At 41.0% G+C, this 25049-nt stretch overlaps 2 protein-coding genes across 2 annotated transcripts; both read right to left on the bottom strand.

The window, feature by feature from the left end:
* Window positions 1–287: 287 nt before the first annotated feature.
* LOC124288893 (protocadherin Fat 4-like) lies at window positions 288–5682 on the bottom strand. Its single transcript, XM_046725481.1, has 5 exons — window positions 4618–5682; window positions 4180–4287; window positions 3371–3511; window positions 2412–2534; window positions 288–838 (listed from the first exon to the last, which is right to left on the bottom strand). Exons 1-5 carry the CDS (start codon window positions 5680–5682, stop codon window positions 776–778), a joined length of 1500 nt encoding a protein of 499 aa, XP_046581437.1. The 3' UTR covers window positions 288–775.
* Window positions 5683–5744: 62 nt separating this feature from the next.
* Window positions 5745–22508, bottom strand: LOC124288894 (protocadherin Fat 3-like). The gene is made up of 10 exons (XM_046725482.1): window positions 22424–22508; window positions 21005–21096; window positions 17793–17874; window positions 14769–14884; window positions 13117–13287; window positions 12209–12337; window positions 11191–11352; window positions 10125–10299; window positions 6499–6635; window positions 5745–5948 (listed from the first exon to the last, which is right to left on the bottom strand). The coding sequence occupies exons 1-10, from the start codon at window positions 22491–22493 to the stop codon at window positions 5745–5747; spliced, it is 1338 nt and encodes a 445-aa protein (XP_046581438.1). The 5' UTR covers window positions 22494–22508.
* Window positions 22509–25049: the final 2541 nt, after the last annotated feature.

Genomic DNA, 25049 nt, shown 5'->3' with positions numbered 1-25049 from the left:
GTCTTCGTCGTGACGAGCGATCGCTTTAACCACCAGGCTACCCCCACCGCCCCTAGTATGGGAGGAAAGACCGGAGCGGGTCTTATATGTTTACCACTTTGGTTGAAACCAATGATAAACTGACATACCTAGAACAGAATCAGGGCGGATTGGGACAAAGGTTTTCTGCATTGGGTATGTTGCAGCAGCTGTAGTAGAAGGCAGTAGGAGCAGGCGCTGTTGTTGTTGTTGTAGCAGCAGTAGTGGTGGTCGTAGTAGTAGTAAGCGGTGACGACAAAACACCTGAGTATTTATATGCGTCCTTTATTCGTCTGAGGTATCGACACTTTCAGTGTCAGTGAATAGGCCTCACAACCTAACCAATGTGTATCACATAGCATTACGTACTGTACATAGATTTTGTATCAGTCTATCAGATACATATACATAAGTGTTCATTATTCTATGCAAAATATTCATCTATATGTTTGTTATACCTATGTTGTAATCGTACGATAGACATTTCAGTAGTTTGGGAATTATATTTCTGTATTTGTTTGTGATCATCACAAGTTGTATACAATTGCTTTGCAATAGTCTATGCTTATGTGGAATATTTCTCAGTACGACTTATCTGTGACAATGTAGGTCTGTGTAATCTTCACAGATAAACATCACACTTCATATCGAGATTGGTTCAGCAGTTCTGTCTCTACCAGTGGCATAGACATGTGCTCAACAATGTACAGTAACAGAAACGTCAGCCTCAGTTGTAGACTCCGCCAACGCGAGGACGTCACATCTCCACCGTCAGGACGAGGTTTGCCGTGTCCGTGTTGAGTCCATCATTAACAACCATCTGCAAAAGCAAAACGTGGATGTAGGAGGTGGGAATAAACGTCTTCACCAGTATTCCAAGTATTCCAGGGAGTAGCCTCAATGCTGCATGGCTATGTATTTATACTATGTTCCCAGTTCCTCCAGCAATATCAGGCTGCGGACTACTCGCAGAAATCAAATAAACCTTTATCCGTGATTTATCGTTTAACCTTTACAAGTGCATGCGAACCCTATCGTTACCGTATAAAAAGCAATACATAGAGAAGACATTGCACGAGGCGGATTGCTGTTCGTATGATGTCATCTCAGCCCCAATTGGTCAGGTCACGACATGGTTTTCTGTTCCCTCCAAACAGGCAATGTCTTGATTCGTTGGTTATTTATACACTGTACAGTGCTGTCGTTAGAATTCATCGGTGAAATAGAAATGCCCTGTATACCAAAACGTGAAGCGTTATGAATACAACGGTACTTGCCATTCAGAGAGTTGTAACCATTTGGAATTACACTTTGTCAGTAAAGTGCAGATTCTAGTATGCTTGTTGTTGGGTCCCATCTGGGATTCGAACCAAAACTCTCTGGGTCAGGCACCTAATCGCCAGCACATATAACCTACTCAGCCACCCTTGTAGTCTAGACCACGGACTTTGTTTACCCCTCTGATATGTATCAATTGGCACGGCTTCCACGGCAGAAATCAATGAATAGAGCTCAAAAATAACTTTTAAAAGATAACTTATTATAACCCAGATCTAACATAGTTTACGTAAAGCGTTTACGATACACGTTAACACTGCAGGAGAAACATCACACTCATTTAGAAGATACTAAATCGTATATATTTTATTCAACTGAAAAACATCACCATCTATAGCTTAAGATTGTATGCACCCTTTGATGCTTATATTTTTCCAAACCAGTGAAGGTCCGGGATAGAATGAACCTTCAGTAACCCATGCTTGTCGTAAGAGGCGACTAACGGGATCGGGTGGTCAGGCTCGCTGACTTGGTTGACACATGTCATCGGTTCCCAATTGTGTAGATCGATGCTCATGCTGTTGATCACTGGATTGTCTGGTCCAGACCCGATTATTTACAAACCGCCGCCATATAGCTGGAATATCGGTGAGTGCGGCATAAAACTAAACTCACTTACTTACTTATTTTTTTGTTATTTTATTTTTTTATTATTATTATTATTATTTATTTATTTTATTTATTTTCGGGGGTGGGGGGTGTTAGCCTAGTTTATTTTATTTTCGGAGACCCGGGTTTTACCCACATGGGGGGGTAGCCTAGTGGTTAGAGCGTTCGCTCGTCACGTCGGAGACCCGGGTTCGATTCCCCACATGGGTACAATGTGTGAAGCCCATTTCTGGTGTCCCCCGCCGTGATATTGCTGCAATATTGCTAAAAGCGGCGTCAAACCATACTCACTCGCTCAGTTATATGGGACTGTAACATGAACCTGACACAATGGAAAAGAAGCTCAAGCCAGTCTAGGTTAGAAATGACACTTCGTTGTGCTTTCAATATGTAACACTGTACAGCAGAAGAGAGCTTCTGGTAGTGTGAGAACGGAGAACGCTTACCTGAATATGATATGTTTTCTCATTAAGTTTCGATGGGTCAACAACGACTACATCCACCGTGTTATGGGTTTGTCTGGTCCTGATGAACCTAGTGGAAGGAGCCGTTGTGACGTTGTAGGTCAGCTGAAACAACAAACACAGCCATCATTATTCAGTAGACTACACTCATATTCTTCACTTCATTAACACAAAACAACTATGGTTCTTATGGTGTACATACGCTAAGCAGGAAGTGCGTTTGGGGACTAGCATGTAACAATCAAGTAGTGAATCGCGCATTTGTCTTTAAAACCAAATACAGTGGAATCTGTCTATTACGGACCGGTATGGGACCGACATATTTTTCCGAATTATAAAGCAGTCCGGATGAATCTGCTTTTGTCCGTTATCGTAGACACAGCCATGTGCACAGTTGGCCGACATGTTCACTATCCTCGATCACCTGAGCAATGCTTTCTATATCGGATTTTGAAGGACACGTATGTTCTCTTGTATCACATTTAAGGAAACAGACGTATTTCTTCAGAGGTACAACATGTGCGTAGTGTCAGCTAGATAATAATACAAACGTTAACAAGCTTGAACAAACGTTTACATAAACGCGACATAAAAGTCAGTGCGACACAGACATAAACAACTGTCCAGCTGTTCATTGCATTGAACATAGAGATTTTTCTGAGTGCCATTTTCTTTTTATTCTAATAAAAAGAAGATGTAACCCAGAAAAATCTCTATGTTCATCAAATAGCATCTTCTAAAATGCCAATCAAGCATCTTTCATTGCATTGTCAACATACACAAGTTGGGACATATCTACGTTTGATACTCAGCTAACCTAGATGGTCCATCAGTAATGACGTTGAATAGACACCTTTTGTCTCAAATATGAATATCATAAAGTTTGTTCACAGGACTTCCATCTCGACCCCCAGCGACTCCACTATATTAGAATTACCTACCTGGGGGTGGAGGTCTTTGTCTATAGCGGTGACGGTTGCTATGACGGTGTTGGGGCCGTCGCTGGGGCGAATAGTGGTATGGTTCGTTCTGAAGGGGAAGTGAGGGGGGTTGTCGTTGACGTCCACCAGGTCTATTCGAACCTACATGAAAAAAGACAAATATAAAGTTTTTTCAGTATAAATCAACGTTTTTCACACGTACAAAATGGTTTCCACCATGTAATCGACTCTGGTAAATGGCCAACCATAAAGCGCCATATTTGTTTCTATATTATATCACTGATGCAACGACCGCACTTGAAAAACAGGGATGAGGGGGGATGTTCCAGTTTTATATACTTTCTTCTCTTCGCCTCGACTGATAATCAGACAAGAAAGAAAGAACTATTCCTGATTATTCAATGTTCCATGAACGTCACTCAAAGTGACCGCCCCCAATACTGTTTTTATTAAAGGTGGCAGTGTTCGGAATCTTTTCTCACGTAAATATATAAATGTTTAACATTTTTGTTGCATTTTTCGGTGTGGATGCAGGCCAGTCGCCTCAGACATCCCAATTCTGTATGCAGGGTTACATCCCTTAGGCGCGCAAGGATACGGTGGCTTGAGGTTCAAGATTCGCCTTGACTAAGATCATGTATTTGTCCACGCAATACCTGCAGTGTGTCGCCCAATCATGTTTGTCCTCGCACCTCGAGGTCACACGCGCTGATATGGATGAAGTGCTGTCAAAAGTGCATGAATGCCAACATACACAGTAAAAACCCTATTTAAACACATAACGCAGAGTTACGTCCCCTGATACGTACGAACACAGTTGTTGACTTGATGGGAGTATGGAGCGTGGTTGACATTATCGCCAGCAAGTACATCGGGGTCTTCTCGGCGTCCACTTGCGTATTGGTGTATAGATCTCCCTGGAAAACAGTGATCACCATCATCGTCGTCGTTGTAATCAGTCTAATTTGTGTAGAATAGCACACGTTGTTAAAGGGAGATTATTACATTCTGGGTCCTGTTCCTCAAAGCGATCGTAGTGCTACGGCTGTCATAAGTCCATGTTAAAGAATGGGAGTTCATCTTAGCGCTACGATCGCTTTAAGGATCAGGGCCCAAATATCAGTATTGCTAGGATTGCACATTTGTCCGAAACCGAAGACGAGCGCATATTTTATATTCGACATGATCACGATCACAATATATTGATTGTGTTATTTTATCAAAGCACATTATGGGAATATACTTACATATGGAGCGGTTACGTAGAAGTCCGATTTGTGCGTGCCCACCATGTCCACGGCGAGCTCGTGTGCCCCAGGGAAGACTGTCAGCACTGGGTTTATCAGCATCACACTCGTACGAATCGGGGAGTTCTCACGAAGGGACCCAAAATAAGCTGATTCGTGGAACGTGGGGAAGCCTTCGTCAGGATCGTATACTGTAAAATTAACTGGAGAACTTAGGGCAAATTGCCCGCCTCCATCTGTTGCATTTGCTTGCACCGTGAAAACAGCATTGTTGTCCGACGTCGTCATATCCCTCTTTAGTGTAAGCATTCCGGTGTGGCTGTCAAGAAGAAAGGGAGATGCTGAGTCGACGAGAGAGTAACTCACAACGCCATTCTCGTTAGCTGTGCTGTCTTTGTCAACGGCCACGAACTGGTACACTTTAGCTCCTGATTTGGCTGTGATGGGGATGTTGAAAGTGGAAACTGGCGAGGGGATGAAACTTGGTCCGTTGTCATCAAGGTCTTCGACTGCAATAGCCACGTGGATGAAGCCTACAAACCTGTTGGTCGTTCTACCAGTGACGTTGATAGTAAGGTCCACGTACTGAATTTGTTCATAGTCCAGTGCGTCCACAATCAGCTTGTCATTATTTATTCTTGCAACTGGATAACCGTTACCAGAATCGATACTGAGGGTCACTTCAGAGCTAGGAAATGTGCTGAAAGCACCCTTCAGAAGATCTATCGTCTCCGGTGCTCCGTTCTCTGCAATAGTTTTATAGATAAACTCTTCTAGGACGCTTTCTGATTGGATTTGGAACGTAATTTGTCTAGAACTCGTCAGTGGAGGGTGTCCGTTATCTCTTGCTTCCACAGTGATATGAAACAGATTACCTTCCAAGTTAAACAGACTCTGGCGTGTTGTAATGGCTCCATCGATCCTATCAATACCAAAGCGGGAAGCGTCGATGGTGTTCAGTATGACATACGTTACTCTTCCATTGTCACCAGAATCCTTATCGGTTGCTGATACTTTGTATATGGTCGCTTCCGGTTCCCTAAATTTACTTACGGGGATGATCATATTGTCGCTATTAGGTACAACGAAGACGGGACTGTTGTCATTGATATCTGTGATGGTGACAGTCACGTTGGTGTATAAGGTCGTGATACCGTCTGTGGCTGCCACCTCGAAGAAGAAGAGTTATGGAGTCCGTCATGATCTACCGGCGAATTCGGCGGCGTATTGAGCCTGATGGAGCCGCCATCTTGGGTGATGACGAAGGGAAAGTCCTTGTCTGTGTACTTCTGATGGAAGCTGTATTTGACGTGGCTGGAGTTCACAGTCACCTTAAACACAACATGGGTTCCACCGCAATTAAGTTTTGGAAGGTACGATATAGCAAGGAAAGAAAATATCCCGACATGCTTCAAATGGTGAGCGAGTGAGTATGGTTTTACGCCGCTTTTAGCAATATTGCAGCAATATCACGGCGGGGGACACCAGAATTGGGCTTCACACATTGTACCCATGTGGGGAATCGAATCCGGGTCTTCGGCGTGACGAGCAAACACTTTAACCACCAGGCTACCCTGCCGCTCCACATGCTTCAGATCGAATATATTCTGCAATCTTCAGTTAGTAGGTCAAATACATATACGATTCATTGGTGTTAATATACAATACAAATATTAGAAGTGTCCGTTCATGTATTTCCCCTTGCACGTTACAATCCCTGTTAGTGAGATCCCTGGTACCCAATGTTCGTTTTAAGTGGGCACGAGTGAGGGTCAGATGGGTAATCGTGTGTCACCGTTGTAGGTTGTTGGTCATGACATCAACAACTGGTTTACACGACCCAGATTCGAACCCTTGAAAACATTAGTGTCGAGTACTTACCAACCCAACTTCCGCGTTTGATGGCGTATTCTCTGGAATTTGGAATCTGTATGAGGAATTGTAGAAGAACCAGCGGTTGTAGCCTTCGATCATCCTCATGAGCACCAGTGACTGGCCCATACGTGGGTTTTTGCCATCTGAAGATACAGATACACATGCAGGAACACGCTTCGTGACACATATTATCAGATTTTCTAACACATTTCTCTCTTTATAATGTTGAACAAATATTGGAAACATTCTTGACACGCATGATTTCAGCATACTTGAACAGTGTCGAGTTGTTGCTTGCAAGGACCAATAGATGTTACTGTCATATTACATGCCATGCATGTTTCTTATGCTACGATGACTATACCTATTATGCTACGATGACTATACCTATTATGCTACGATGACTATACCTCTTATGCTACGATGACTATACATGTTATGCTACGATGACTATACCTGTTATGCTACGATGTCTATACCTATTATGCTACTGTGACTATACCTATTTTGCTACGATGACTATACCTGTGTTGCTACGATAACTATACCTATCATGCTACGGTGACTATACCTGTTATGCTACGGTGACTATACCTGTTATGCTACGATGTCTATACCTGTTATGCTACGATGACTATACCTATTATGCAACGATGACTATACCTGTTATGCTACGATGACTATACCTATTATGCTACGGTGGCTATACCTATTATGCTACGATGACTATACCTACTATGCTACGATGTCTATACCTGTTATGCTACGATGACTATACCTCTTATGCTACGATGACTATACCTATCATGCTACGGTGACTATACCTGTTATGCTACGGTGACTATACCTGTTATGCTACCGTGACTATACCTATTATGCTACGGTGACTATACCTATTATGCTACGATGACTATACCTATTATGCTACGATGACTATACCTATAATGCTACGATGACTATACCTATTATGCTACGATGGCTATACCTATTATGCTACGATGACTATACCTATTATGCTTCTATGTCTATACCTGTTATGCTACGATGACTATACCTGTTATGCTACGATGACTATACCTCTTATGCTACGATGTCTATACCTATTATGCTACGGTGACTATACCGATTATGCTACAATGACTATACCTGTTATGCTACGATGACTAGACCTATCATGCTACGGTGACTATACCTGTTATGCTACGGTGATATACCTGTTATGCTACAATGTCTATACCTGTTATGCTACGGTGACTATACCGATTATGCTACGATGACTATACCTCTTATGCTACGATGACTATACCTCTTATGCTACGATGACTATACCTCTTATGCTACGATGTCTATACCTGTTATGCTACGATGACTATACCTATCATGCTACGATGACTATACCTGTTATGCTACGGTGACTATACCTGTTATGCTACGGTGACTATACCTATTATGCTACGGTGACTATACCTATTATGCTACGATGACTATACCTATTATGCTACGATGACTATACCTATTATGCTACGATGACTATACCTATTATGCTACGATGACTATACCTATTATGCTACGGTGACTATACCTATTATGCTACGAAGACTATACCTATTATGCTACGGTGACTATACCTATTATGCTACGATGACTATACCTATTATGCTACGGTGACTATACCTATTATGCTACGGTGACTATACCTATCATACTACGATGACTATACCTATTATGCTACGATGTCTATACCTATTATGCTACGGTGACTATACCTATTATGCTACGGTGACTATACCTATCATACTACGGTGACTATACCTATTATGCTACGATGATTGTACCACTTATGAGACGAAAACCATATATGCCTCGAATAATACGACGGCTATGTCTATTCTGATACGATAGCTATGCCTATTATGATACAATGGCTATGCCTATTATGATACAATGGATATGCCTATTATGATACAATGGATATGCCTATTATGATACAATGGCTATGCCTCCTGTGATAACTTTGAACATGATGACAATGTACCCTTTGAACTGATCTGCTTTAAATATATGGAGCATTTGATATGCATTTGGTGACAATAATCTACACATATCTCACTCAGCATGCACAAAACTTCCTTCAGAAGTTGAGAGAATGGTGGGACCCTTTTTTTATTATTTTATTCAAAAAACGAAGAAATCATTCAATATTGTCCCCACTATGCACTTTCATGCAGTTCAAGTTATCAACCATAATATTCTATGGAGAATCTGCATGTAAAATGAAAATATGTCTATATTGTGAATACAAATAACCGACGCACATAACTTAACTTGAAGCGGGGGTGCTAAAGCAACATTCCCCTCTTTTAAGCCTTTGTTATATCTTGTTATATGCAAGTAAAACAGTAAACATATTTGCTGCTATGGTTACAGGAATAATTTTTAATTCCAATTCTACCAAAAAAAGGAACCTTAAGGGCAAAACATTCGAATTTAAAGATACATAATATGGTGTACTACAACATAAGACAAATGCAAAATCGCAAATTGAATGTGCTTATGTGTTCATCATCGTTTCGTTCTGGCCAAGACGCTCCCTTCTGAGATGATCGATCTTATGTACTTTCCAACTCTTGTAAAACGTAAACTAGTTAATATGCTTTGACATTTGGTGTTTTTCACATTAGCCAGACTATTTTAAAGGGGTTTTAAGTTCTGGGCCATGTTGATTATGCGCATGAACAGAGAATGTGTTTCAGTTTCAAACATGGCGATCATTAGAATGGGTGAACCTAGGCTTAGAATGGGCAACATACATTACATACATACATACATACATACATTACATACATACATACATACATACATACAAACATTTGTATAGCGCCGATATCCAGTATAACTGCTCCAAGGCGCTTTATTTTCCCTCGATCATTGGATGTCCATCACTACGGGACATCGTATTTTCAATCTCAACTCCCTGGGGATCATACAACTCTTGCTGCCTACTAGGCGCACCGAGTTAATGTGGCTTTCCCATCCTTACGAGGTACTCATTCACAGCTGGGTGGACTGGCACACAGAGTCAGAGTACTTTGTCCATGTTTACAGCACGTTGCTGAACCCGCAACTAGGTCTTTGCACGTATTCATGTGGCCACCATCTGGTCATATACGAATTTGTGGGTTCTTTAAAGTGCACAGGGTTGTGTACTGTACACTAGGGGTTATGACAACATTGAAAGAATCTGCACACAAAGTTGACTCCAAGTATTTTTACACCCGGTCACAGGTAGGCTCGATCCCAGCACCTCCAAGCTCGCTGGATTACTAGCCTGGCGCCTTAGACAGCTCGCCCACCACATTAGAGTAAGTGAGTTTGGTTTAACACCGCTTTAGGAATATTCCAGCAATATCACGGCGGGGGACACCAGAATGGGCTTCACACATTGCACCCATGTGTGGAATCGAACATGGGTCTTCGGCGTGTTGAGCGAACGCTTTAACCACTAGGCTACCCCACCGCCCCCATACTTTAGAGCATTTCCGCCTTTAAGAACAGATCTCTAGCAGCATTATTTGTGACTTGTGACGCCAGGTGAGCTATACGGAGATGTCAGACACAATAACCACGCTTACGGTCTCTGGCCATCACAAGGAAGGTGTAGTTTCTGTTTTTCTGCAGAACATCCACGGAAGCGTCCTTGACGCGGATCGCTCCATCTTGGTCAATAGAGAGGAAAGAGTCAACGGGGTTTTCTATGGTGTAGTTAACCCTTCCAAATTCACCAGAATCTTTGTCGTGGGCGGTGACCTATGAAAAACGTTATCGATGTTCAATTGTACAGTATTTAATATAGATGGCGGCCTGTAAATAATCGAGCCTGGACCAAACAATCTGGTGATTAACACAATCAGGAACGTTGACAGAGCATGTGATCATAAATCAATATTAATGAAGATACTATTTTCACTATTAATACAAGTGAAAATAGGAAATATAATATTTGTCCCTGATGTCTTCTTCGACTTCAGCTTAAATATTTTGAAAGCTTTACAGAGGCCTTGAATGTTATAACCGTGCTCGAACAACTTCCGAGACAGAGTCGCATGACGACGTTAACAATATTGGTAAAAGGGCATGCTCGATTGTACCTCAAACGTTGTGAGATGTTTTTGGAATATTGCTCGACCTGAAGGGAACGTTGACTATTGGAAAGCTGAATCATCCCTTTTGTCATACAGCCTTGTTGAGAGGTTTCTGTCTTCATGCATATGTCTAAATATGAAACACACGAGGCGGTCTCGCTTGCTTCCTATATTTCAAGTTCAGGTGGGTAAATCAGTGGGAGGAAATTGTTTAATTGATGATTACTGAATGATATTCCATCATCGATACATCTGAAGTTAAACGTCTTCTCGATGGTGGTTAAATTAAAGTTAATTTCACATACTCTATCACATAACCATCGCACACTTGAATAAACTGGTTGTAATGCATATAATGGTATTTAAGTGCAATAATGTAAATTCAAAACGTTGTATAAATTAAGACTAAACTTTCAGGTTAATAAGCGATTCATCAAGGCTTTTTATTATGCATATATTAAACTATCAAGCTTTTCTATGCCTTTTGAGACTTTTCTTCCAAAAAGATCTTACACTGCCGTTTACTTGATGCTGAGTTCAGGTGCATGACACCTACCTTTCCAACATATATGCCATTTGTGGGAGGCCATGTCATGACGAAGTCGTACATGTCCGAGGTGAAGCTGGGGCTGTTGTCGTTGACATCATGAAGTTTGATAACTATTGTCGATTGTTTACTTGAAAAACGTTCCCTGGTAAGCGTTTCCTGAGCGTGTACCTGTGGCGTAACAAGTATTCATACAAAACAGATGTTAGCATTCTCCGTTTATTTGTTCACCTGACTATGCACGTGGTCTCGAACAAAACAGAGGTGCGTTGCATACAATGTTATTTAAAAGTATTCTATTATATCAGTATTGAGCGTGTAAACATTTTATGTTGCCTTGAGCATAAAGTCAAAACATATTACGGCAAGATGACTTCCGGAATAAGCTTCAGACAATATGACAAAGTGGATACTTGTCTGACGAGTTGTTGCTCACCTAACTGTAACGATTCCCGGTAGAACCATCATTTAATGGACAACAGATGAGGCTTTCATATATCAAGTTAAGATCGAGAAATTCCATATTGCAAGATGTTGCTGTTTTCACCTATTGTATCTGACAATCAGCAGACAATTGTGTTGGTGTTGTTGATAGTTTGCTGTATCTGACAATCAGCAGACAATTGTATTGGTGTTGTTGATAGTTTGCTGTATCTGACAATCAGCAGACAATTGTATTGGTGTTGTTGATAGTTTGCTGTATCTGACAATCAGCAGACAACTGTATTGGTGTTGTTGATAGTTTGCTGTATCTGACAATCAGCAGACAATTGTATTGGTGTTGTTGATAGTTTGCTGTATCTGACAATCAGCAGACAATTGTATTGGTGTTGTTGATAATTGTATTGGTGTTGTTGATAGTTTGCTGTATCTGACAATCAGCAGACAATTGTATTGGTGTTGTTGGTAGTTTGCTGTATCTGACAAGCAGCAGACAATTGTATTGGTGTTGTTGATAGTTTGCTATATCTGACAGTCACCAGACAATTGCATTTGTGTTGCTGATAATCTGCTGTCTCACACTAACCACACAATTGTATTGGTGCACCAGCTCATAGTCAACTTCCTGGATCAGATCGACTTCCCCCGTGATAGTGTCCAGCCTAATCGGACAGGAGGGTGTGTCAAGTATATACTTTACAACAGCGTTGTTTCCCTGGAAGAAAAAACATAATCTTGCACAGATACAGTTGTGTACACTGTCAGCAAATGTATCTAACTGGCATATAATAATAATGTACCTTGAGAGATAAAATGAATGCTATGTATCACAAGTTGAACATGCAATTCTTGTTTTATACAATGTGCACAAAAATAACAGTCTTGAATTGGCTGTCATGTTAACTTCCATGTGTGTTTGTATAATATTGAGATATCTATTCTGTGGATCATTTTGTATCTGATACGGGTTTGAGACCTTCTGCAACATGATTATATACATCTGTTGAAAACTTCATACACTTTCTGCCTGTCTTGGCAAAGTTCTACACATAGCTTGCAGACGAACCAATACTGGCTTCAAAATACGGTCCTGCTCTATTGCTTTTAGGCACTCAACATGCTCTTTGTGTGATAACAGTGTATAGATTATTAACATCAGCAAAGATTCAAGGTGTATGTTTAACAAAATGTGTGTCAATTCCATGGATGCAACAGCCTGAAACAACATATATACTGTCTTGTTATAATGTTTCGAAATATATCGTTAAATACACTTGCACCACCATTGCTTGTTTGGGGGAATGTGACTGAATGAAATACTCAACGTCGTTCGGGTGTATTGAGTGCCCTTAAACAGTCCCTCACACTCACCCACCACGAACCTCATCCGTCCCCACCTCTCAACCTCACACACACTCGCACTCACACACACTCACTCACTCACTCACTTAATCGCTAGCTCGCTCTCACGCACGCACGCGCGCGCGCACCTACCGAGTCAGCATCTGTTGCTGATACCGTGAGTAGACGAAGCCCTATGACGCTGCTCTCCGAGATGTGGACGGTGTAGACGGGTTGCGTCATCACGGGTTTGTTGTCGTTCACGTCCAAGACGTCGATGATGAGAAGAGCATTCCCATCGTCGTTTCCAGTAGCGTGGGTCTCCTGAAGGAATTGCAGGAACATAACATACTACTGAGGCTGAGAATGTAGGCAAGATAGATAATTGCGTGTAGAGTCATTCCGTGAAGATTGTGTGCGTAGACTGCTTGTAGAGAAGGTGCGTGTAACCACAGGGGCTTGTAACGCTAAACACTGCCATCAAGGCATATACTGTCACTGACGGGGTCTTAGTACTATATAAAAGGAAAGGGATGTAACGAGGTGAACACACCAAGTTCGTTTCAGGGCGAATTCAACAATGCTCACTGTATTTATCCCATTTAAAGTATGCACACATTTCAAGCCAATAGATTTACCTACAAAATGAGACATACAGCACAAAAATCGAAGCAGTACTTTGGGAGCTAGGGTCTTCGGAAGCTCGAGAAATCCCTGATTTCTCGATTCCAAGCCAAAATCCAGAATTTGTAGCGGTAACTCACCCATTTTCTTGTTTATTTCACAGTATACACATACGACATTCACCAAAACATGTTGAACTGGTGGCGCCTATCAGCGCGCTAGTCGCCATTCTTTCGGAGGCACTTACATCTTACTGTCATAATGAGTTTACGTGCATTTATTCATCGCAAACAGAATTGTGTCGTGTCCGTTCGCCCTTGACGACCTTGGCCTTAACCTGCCCCGCACTGAAAAGAGTCAGCGATTTGATGGGACATATTGTATTTTTAGCCAATGAGCTCCCTTGCTCTTTTCAGTGCGGGGCAGGTTTGGAAGCTCATATAGCATCTGCAGCGTACCAGGGTAAGTTTCCGTCGTCTTTTGAAGACAGCGATCTTTTCTTCGTTAACTTTTAACATACCGTCTGCGAAATGCTAACATTAGATCAAACCAAACCTTTCTCTGAAGGTTATCTCCATCTACTACTGAATCAATATCTATGGTTCTTCAAAAATAGGATCGGCTGTGCCCAGTTTGTTTCCTTTTGTTTGTTTTTGTTTTGTTTTAGGTTGTTTTTTTCTATTTTGGGAAGCATCACAAGAAAGACATTGTTCGCATAACCTGGTTCTCGAATCTGCAGTTCGTTGTGGGGACGATCAAATGATGGTTGACGGAGATTGCTTTGAATATCCGTGACATATATCTTGTCTTGAATAACGTTGTTTGGGTTTTTGCGTTTATTCTCATTTGCTTCACTGAAAAAATACCTAACGTGCCCCTAATTGTCTTACATTGATATATGTGCAAAGTATACAAACAATATGCCTATCGTTCCGTGTTGTCATCGTGTCTTCAAACCAGTCAGGTTCAAGGTATAGGACGTCACAATTGTCACCAAACACATCCAGTAATGTTCCGACTTCTGTTCTGATTGGTTATTGGCTGCCATTTTGTAATGGATATGTAATGTAGTCTTTCGACGTATTCATTTCTATGTGAAAAGGCCTAATTGAAATGTGATTCTTTCATATTAACCCAACAGAAGCAAGCAATCATTCTGTGATGGTAGAACAGCAGTTTACCTGTATTAGAAGATCTATACGGTGACTTGATGTACTCTCGTAGTCCAAGGGATGGGTCATGTAGATAGAACCCGTTCTGTTGTCAATGAAGAACACGTCCGATGACGTTGCAGGATCTGCAAGGAAATGTATACAACACCAATGGATTACTCAGGGGAATAACAGAACATATTCATAACATACGTGGTGGATACAACCGGCATTACAACACTGCACCCCTACGTAAGACTCCCCAGGGAAATAACAGAACATATTCATTACATACGTGGTGGATACAACCGGCATTACAACACTGCACCCCTACGTCAGACTCCCCATGGGAATAACAGAACATATTTATAACATACGTGGTGGATACAACCGGCATAACAACACTGCACCCCTACGCCCCCACCGGGAATAACAGAACATATTCAAACATACGTGGTGGATACAACCGGTATTACAACACTGCACCCCTACGTCAGACTCCCCAGGGGAATAACAGAACATATTCATAACATACGTGGTGGATACAACCGGCATTACAACACTGCACCCCTACGTCAGACTCCTCAGGGAAATAACAGAACATATTTATAACATACGTGGTGGAGACAACCGGTATTACAACACTGCACCCCTACGTCAGACTCCCTAGAGGAGCAACAGAACATATTCATAACATACGTGGTGGATACAACCGGTATTACAACACTACACTCCTACGCCAGACTCCCCAGGGGAATAACAGAACATATTCATAACATACGTTATGGATACAACCGGTATTACAACACTGCACCCCTACGTCAGACTCCCCATGGGAATAACAGAACATATTCATAACATACTTGGTGGATACAACCGGCATTACAACACTGCACCCCTACGTCAGACTCCCTAGAGGAATAACAGAACATATTCAAACATACGTGGTGGATACAACCGGTATTACAACAATGCAACCCTACGTCAGATTCCCCATGGGAATAACAGAACATATTTATAACATACATGGTGGATACAACCGGTATTACAACACTGCACCCCTACGTCAGACTCCCCAGGGGAATAACAGAACATATTTATAACATACATGGTGGATACAACCGGTATTACAACACTGCACCCCTACGTCAGACTCCCTAGTGGAATAACAGAACATATTTATAACATACATGGTGGATACAACCGGTATTACAACACTGCACCCCCACGTCAGACTCCCTAGTGGAATAACAGAACATATTTATAACATACTTGGTGGATACAACCGGCATTACAACACTGCACCCCTACGTCAGACTCCCTAGTGGAATAACAGAACATATTTATAACATACATGGTGGATACAACCGGTATTACAACACTGCACCCCTACGTCAGACTCCTTAGTGGAATAACAGAAAATATTTATAACATACATGGTGGATACAACCGGCATTACAACACTGCACTCCTACGTCAGACTCCCTAGTGGAATAACAGAACATATTTATAACATACATGGTGGATACAACCGGCATTACAACACTGCACCCCTACGTCAGACTGCCCTTACACATGACCGATTCACGTATCTTTCTCCATGCATATAAAGTCACAGCTACTGAATCTATGCTGATGACATGCTCTCATTTGTTTAAACCAGCAATGTTTTAACTGAAAGGTGCAATGTTCTGCACAATCTAACCTAACACCGATTTAACCGATTCTAGAGCAATCGTCTCATTGTCTTTTCCAAAAAGAATATAACCGACTCAAATTTGCTCTCATGTATCTACAGTTACATCATATAACCGCCAGTATTGAAAGGCCGTCACAAATCTAAACTACAATTATCGCGGTAACCCACCCGAAGACAGTCTTGTCGAAAACTGATATCAAGTACTATCAATATCACGTATTTACAAGGAAATGTTACACGAATATGCGTACAGATGGATTTGACCAAACTTGTAAGGGAATACAGAGAGAGCAGACCAGTCGTCAATCTGTGCAGCAAGTCACACTATACAGCACAAGGTATCAGTACAACTGGACCTCATCTTGAACCATATTTATAATGATGACAGTTGGTAGGAGTGAGTGGGTTTAGTTTTAGGCCGCATTCAGCAATATCCCAGCTATATGGTTTTGCGGTCTGTAAATAAGCGAGTCTGGACCAGACAATCCAGGGATCAACAGCATGAGCACCGAGCACTCAGTTTATTTCCAGCTACAGGATACAGTTGATAGTAAGGCTAGGAAGCAAGTGGTCAATAACGACAGCATGACAACACTCTCGGGGCGGCGTCATCAAACACACCAACTCACAATTACACATCAAGCATATATCACACACTGATCCAATTAAAAACATTACGAAAAACACTGTGTCATAATATTGTTCTCAGTCTCCCTTCATCACGTCACGTCTTGCACAGCACACAGGATATGCTGGGGACTTGCTGGCGGGAGTGGTAACACTGATATCAAGTTTGGAGATTGTACGATCGCTTCGGTTAGAGCCGATTTTGCCCTCAGTAAGACATAGTGTTTGTTCTTTAAAGTCGCACTTAAATATATTACAGCTTGATAAAGGCGGTCTGTGAAGTATCAATTGTCGACCAGACGATTCAGTAGCAGACATCATGAACATTGATCTATGCAACTCAGTACGATGAAAAGCATCAACCACGACATCGAACCTGACCGCCTGATCCTGTCTGTCGCTTCTTTGGGCAAGCATGGGTTGCTGAAGAACAATTCTAACCCGGATCTTCATGGAGTTCGATGACTATGAAATCAGCCGATCCATTTATACGCCTCTTACGACAAGTGTGGTTTGCCAATATTCTTAGCCAAAACATGAGAAACAATTCATACGAGTACGGTAGTGAAAGTATGTTGTCAATACATTTGTGGACGTCAGGGGCGTATGGTGTTTATCAAACAGTAGCATTGGGCACTATGGGAAGAATATCAGCTGGAATGATGTAGCTGCCATACAAGCCGCGTTGTTGCTGCTTGGTGTAGGTAGAGCAGCTGGTTTATACGTACCAATGTCGTAGACCACCTTGGTGTCAGTACGGCAGGCTCTAATTTCAGGAGAAACTGGTACAGGGGTTAATTGGTAGTTGACCTGGAAAAGTAACAACATTCCGAGAGATGTTATCTGCATGATGCAATCACTGTACATTTGATTCATCAAAGTATTTAGTGCCCTTTACCTCTTCCGAGTGTTTTGCGGTTCAGACAGGTTAGCAGAAAAGACATATCCAGGCCTGCAGGGGATTATGACAGAATCGGTTGTAAATAGGCTATGGTAACCAGGAGGTTCTAGTGGAGGATATGGATAAGTTATTCATGCCAGTAGCAGAGGACACAGAAAAAAAGAAGAAAACTGAGTTGGAATATTGTCAGAGTAGTCCTTTGTATGTTTAGATTAAATAGTAACTGATGAAAGGAGTTGATTTCTGTGATCATTTTCTCTCTCATTTTACCCGACAAATCGCGTGATATGTGATCAGTAGTAAATGCGTATTTTGATCTGAGATTCAGATCGCCGCAAGAGTTGCGTCCCCTAGTCTGTTTCCTGGTATGTCGGCAATGCTCGTCGGTTTCCACAGTGTGGTGTACGATAAAGACTGCATCTCTTGACGAAAGGATCCTCTCACAGAATGTTGACACACCATCATAAAACACAAATACGTATACTGTTTAAAGCAAATTATACTATTTTCTCAAAGCGGTAATATACTCTCCCGAAAACGAAACGCATAGCTGTATTTTCACGAATTTAATCTGCTAACTTTAAAGTGAAATAACACATATGATTCTAGACCAGTTGCAACCAAATTTCACAGTATAAAAGATCAAATGTCTCTTAACATGTATAGCTTATATAGGTTCTATAAGTGAAGGCGTCTCTTCCCACCTGTTCGTTGTCTTCAATATCTGTTGTGGCTACCATGAGCCCAAAAACCTGTCCTACATCGTCTCGGCTTGGACTTTGAATTCGATTGTGTGGAATTCTGGCCAATTCCCCTTGCAATGCCTGCCGTTGATCCAACGTGTGGGGCGCCGGTTGGCGTTCACGTGCGCGTCGGACGAGGTCATCCCAGAAATGCCCCATTTGGGCCATGTAAACACTGTAATGTTCTCATTCTGAAAATACTGAATAGTTGCACGTGCTGTCTGAGGCTGGCAGTATCTTGCTGGAACAGCTCCCTTTGGTAGTCAATGATTGGAACCATGTGGATCCTTCTGATACGATTGTGAATGGTTTGCGGCGACAATTCCTCTCAAACCAGGCACTGCAGTTGTTATTGCTGTGACAGTTCGATATCGCAAATGAAGTACCCGGATCTACCTATCCTGCGATGCAGTGGTATTCCGAGGTCAACCACTTCGAGGCCGAGAATTAGTTTGTTGATATCGGTCCAATAAACGACCGATGGTACTCTGGTGAACATCGAGGGGACTCCCCAGCATCCAGACGTCCAATGGCAATGTTTCGATTTACAGCAGTGAGTCACGGGATAATGGTGTTCTTTCATTTAGCTAAAACAAAGCCAATGACCATCCAACTGCAAAATAGGCAATGTCCCTGCTCACGATTCCTCAGAACGTTTTCTCCATGACATTTTAAAGTTGACACTTTCGAGTGAGTGAGTGAGTGAGTGAGTATGGTTTTACGCCGCTTTTAGTAATATTCAAGCAATATCACGGCGGGGACACCAGAAATGGGCTTCACACATTGTACCCATGCGGGGAATCGAACCTGGGTCTTCGGCATGACGAGCGAACGCTTTAACCACTAGGCTGACCCACCACCCGACACTTTCGAACACAAACGTGCATTAAAGTTTCCGAAAATGCGTTTTTGCGCTGTCCATTCGTTCCATGTACGCAAACCAGCATTTTAATGGCGGAAGTATAACAAACTCTACTTTTGGAAGATATTTGAATTTAGATTTCATATATCAATATCACCTATTCACCTATGCGTTTCTTTTTTGGGAGAGTACAGACCCTACCTCTCAGCCTAAAGTTTCGTTTATATGGTGCTAAATTGCATGGCACGTAAACACCTGATCAATCCGTGTATATATACATGTCTAAGCATAATCAGTGTGCGTTCCGCCTATATAAACTGTAGCGACATGCATAACAATTGGCAGGGAAACATGACATCTCTCGTAATTCGACCAAAATCAGCCCTGAAACAAATATGGAAATAAATATGTGTATATTTGCGCACTTCTTACACTTCGTACCTCATAAGCAAATATATGTATGTAGATACAAGCTCACATCAATATGGTCTTTTCTTTATACATTTGTAAATGTAAGTGCAAAAAAGTGTGAAAATGTCCCTAAGCAGTGATTCTACGTGAAACTTAAAGGAAATTCAAAGTTCAAACTACCGTTTGGAATAAGGAAGAAGTGTTTCCACTGTTTTGCTTTTTGCCACGCTCTGTCTTTTAGCGTTTCCCAAAGAGGGCGAATATTCAAGGGGAAGAGTGAGTGAGTGAGTTTAGTTTTACGCCGAACTCAGCAATATTCCAGCTATATGGCGGCGGTCTGTAAATAATGGAGTCTGGACCAAACAATCCAGTGATCAACAGCATGAGCATCGATCTGCACAATTGGGAACCGATGACATGTGTCAACCAAGTCAGCGAGCTTGACCACCCGATCCCGTTAGTCGCCTCTTACGTCGAGGGGAAGAACGCCATAGAGGGACAAATCGTTCCTGCAGTTTCCAACAGGATTTTACTTTACAACCAAGTTGATTGTGGGGAATAAAGCCAAAAGGTGGGATAAGGGGGATTTGGATTTACGTAGACAGACATTTACTCTAAGAAAGAAGTTCATCATTTTGCAATTGTCTTTTATAGAAAAACAAATATATCTGAAACCAAATAATGTCATCTTCGTTTGAAAGCTGCACATGTATAGGATTACAGACTTGCTTGGGATATTTTAATTTGTTTAAGGATCTGAATGAACACCTGTTTAAACAGTTTAACTTCTATCATTGAGGATTCATGTTTTACGGAATCGTGAAGTGACGCATATCTTATATCTGTCACTTTGGTAAAACCCATGAACACGTTTATGCTGCTGACACACCAAGGATCGTAACCGGAACGATCCTGGTATTCACCAACGGACCCTGGTACGTCTAGATGACGCAACACGTAGCTGCAAGACATACTGATACAAGGACTATTTCCTCGACAAATAGGGTAGTAAAGATGACTTACATTTTCAGAAATTGTGGCTGTGTACTTTGACGCTGAAAACCCCTTGACGCACGGCGAATCCCTCGGAGCCGGTGTAGTTGACGTCTTCAACACTGTACAAACAGAGCATTCAGCCTTTCAGAATGATAGTTTGCTTAGTTCTACTCATGGATTCCTGGCCATGAACATGGAAACAGCTCATGATTGATAATTAGCCACGCGGTATCACAAATCTGTTTTCTCCCTACGGTTACGTGATATAGCAACTCAAACATGGCTTGCAGAGATTTCGAATTCTTCTAAAGGTACCTCACTTGTCTTTGCAAAATATTTGACATATATCCCTTTCTTCTTGGCTTTTAAATTACTCTTATTTGGAACTTCCATGCCATCGTTTACCTATAGAAGTGGGTAGGTGGCACACAATTCCACAAGGAGAAAGAATGTGTATAAATAACTTCTGCCACATGTGTGATGTTGGCGATGAATTCCATTATGTTTTTCTCCGCCGATTCTTCAAACATTATCAGAAAACATATATATTAAACCATTATGTTAAAATACCCAATGTGTAAAAATTTAACTAATTGTTTAAATGGAAAAAATACGTGTTTTAAAAGAAATATGTATATTCTGAAATACAAAGTGCACAATCTTCCGTTTAAACCACCATGACATCCCATGTATTGTTAACTGTATATTTGTAAGTCGACATTCAAGTACCCGTCACGATCTAAAACAAAGTCAAAGATAAACACCAAGTTGGCCGCAATAAGTAAACGTACAATCATCGTGATACCTCCAACTCTTTCAGAAACATGAATTAACACTACTATCATCTTGAATATTACTCTATTAAACCTCAAGTTTACAGTCCTAAGATAACGCGCATACCTCCCAACCATACCAAATAAGGCTATGACGGAATTTAAGCTAGTATACTATTAAGCTATATACATAAACAAGTGATTTCTGCAGGTGTATAAGCAATAAATATATAAAAGACGAGTCCAGATATTTCTTCTTGTCAAAACTCCTTTATCTGCACATAAAGGAGTTTTGACAGGAAGAAATATCTGGACTTATCGTTTGTATATAAAAGAAATAGATATGCGAAGAAATATTGTTACGTACATACTAAAACTATATCATTGATGAATAATTCCGGTAAAACACATATAGAAAGTTTATCCATATATATTCACAAAGCTTTTATTCTCAGAAAGAATGCACTACCACCCACACATGAATAATTGTATACAATATTTGTAAATATACAATTGTCATTATGAGAAATCACATATATACAATATATAGATTTATCCCTATCAAAGATTAAGTAGTATACCATTCAATCCGCTATAAACATAAATTACTGTAAATACATTTATAATGAAAAGATTTCGAATAAAATATATCTAAGTATCAAAGCAGAATTACCTTTGCTTTCTGTTACTGTTAAAAAGCCAAGTGCTAACGTGAGCACCAGGATGCAGCTAGAGGTGGCCATGTTCAGAACACGGGTATCTCTGTCTCTGTCTGTGGTAATGAGCGTGCTACTTATATACAGGTAACACCTTGCTGCACCTCAACCACGTATCTGCATCCTGTTTGGATAATCTTATCTCCCTATCTACGCAATGATGTCGCTATAGCCGTTGTGCATTTTGTATCATCTGACGAGTTTCCAATACCTATGTTGCACCAAACTGTCATCTTTAATATTTCATTTATTACTGTTTGTAAATTTATCCTAGATGTCCTGTTTTTTTCCTTCCCTACCGTCAAGGTAATGCATGTCGTGTACCCTAGATGTCCGTCGTTCTAGCCTGACCCAATGTAGTGTTAATTTCATATTGTGAACTTAAGAAGTTTTTAATCGTTGTGTACTCAAAACGTTTTTATTCATCCCGAATAAAGGGTTAATTGCATGTTGTGTTCTCGAAAGACAAGTAGCATGCATGCATGCCAAGCTAAACGTCTCCGATGGATATAATGTAGGGTGATGTGCGTATCAAGGTGGAGTTAACGGATTTCTACGCTTCTTTGTACCTGAGAATCTTAATGTATTATAAACAGTTGTTTGTGGGACATTATCAGGCTCACTCTGGAATGTGGGGTAAGAATAGGTTTCTAACCTTTGATGTACTTTCTTCACGTGGTGACTAGAACGTTCGAGTGTTCTAGTAGGAAATAACTAGAATCTGCAGAATCCACGAGCCCTGATAGGAAATTACTTGAATCTGTTGTTTCCGGTAGCAGAATCAACGAGCCCTGATAGAAAATTACTTGAATCTGGAACAGTTGTTTCCGGTAGCAGAATCAACAAGCCCCAGTAGGAAGTTACTTGAATCTGTTGTTTCCGACAGTTGAATGTTATGGCTGACTGATACTGACACAAACTGACAAGATTTTCTTCCAAATGACCTGTTGTTTAAACATGCTCGTCCAGTTCGGACCGTGAGCTCCTGGCTTAAAATCAACAGCAAGAATAACAGAGTGACGTCATTACGATGGTTGAACCCTGTTTCAACTGGGATATGTGTGATTTAGATTAATACTTTATTCCATCAATATATTGAACACACGTGTGGTTTGCTATATTCCTGTTTTCCCTTAATCAAGGTGTGTCATGTGATAGGCCCATTAATATACTTATAAGGCACGTACAGTTCTGTGGGTTCAGTGAAATCCTCCGGGAAATGTATTTTAAAACCCAAATATCTAGGTATAAGCACCACGGGGTTCAGCATATAATCTTCCTGAATGTTGTGTTAATGCTGTTATCAAAACAACGACTGTTGTTCTTCCTAATGTCCGCCGTGGTTAAAATAGGTCAGACTGGGACCCGATAAGCCCCATCCGTTTCACCCTATAGGTTAACACGATAAACTGAACAGGGGCATTCCTAAACGAAGACGCCATGTGTATTGACGTACAGCCACAACTACATCGTCATCCGACGCCAGAGACGTCGACTTGTCATTTATAATAGATAAACCTGATAACACCGTACAAGTACACAGAGATATATGACGTCAGCCATTTGTACACATTTCCACCAGGATATGAAAGTACATTGTTTATGTAATAATGTCACCTATAATGCATTGTGTATTATATTTATAATGTGTTTGCCGTAATGTTTCAGTAACACATTATACTTGCATCTTATAACTGTAAAGATGGGTGCCCGGATGACGTTTTCCAGTTGACAAGGATGTCGGGAGTGATTGGTTTCCACGAAATATATATCCCTGATATCTACCACTAATACCTGCCCCTAATATCTACCCCTGAAATCTGCCTCTGAGATCTACCCATGATATCTACCCCCAATATCTAGCATTGTTACTTGCCCCTAATATCTAACCCTGATATCGACAACTAATATCTGCACATAACATCTACCCCTTGATATATACACCTAATTTCTTCCCCTACTATATATCTGTTCCTAATATCTACTTTAAAACGTAGGTAGTATTCCATTTGGGAGTTATATTAATTGGGACCAAGTTGTATGGATTAATCCATTCTTAATTTCGTTTAAACACGCCAATGTGGTGCATTATTTCCATGACGTGAACGTGGATGGGGTAAAATTCGAAACGCACAGTGAAACGTGGCAGTGGTATTTCAGTAATATAACCTGTTTTAAAGGCGTTCTGAATTCAGTTGTTTTTAATTCAGCTAAACGTATTTTTATATCCGACGTTTGTCACGTTAGGAACGGATACGTGTAATAGGCTTGTTGAATAGGCGCATGTATACACATACAACCACATGCTAATATTTAGATTTAGATTCTATTTCAGGATTTTACAAGCACGTAAGAGAATGAAATCTGACACTGACATCCGCAATCCTGACTACGTTGTAGCATTTCACAGTGTCAGTATCACAGTGTCAGTATCACAGTGTCAGTATCACAGTGTCAGTATCACAGTGTCAGTATCACAGTGTCAGTATCACAGTATCAGTATCACAGTGTCAGTATCACAGTGTCATTATCACAGTGTCAGTATCACAGTATCATTATCCACAGTGTCAGTATCACAGTGTC

This window comes from Haliotis rubra, unplaced genomic scaffold, assembly GCF_003918875.1.
Source record: "Haliotis rubra isolate DU_JTF1 unplaced genomic scaffold, ASM391887v1 Scf428, whole genome shotgun sequence".
In the NCBI taxonomy this organism is placed as follows: domain Eukaryota; kingdom Metazoa; phylum Mollusca; class Gastropoda; order Lepetellida; family Haliotidae; genus Haliotis; species Haliotis rubra.
Note: the sequence above shows the minus strand (reverse complement) of the source record. Positions and strands in the feature narration are given on the sequence as shown.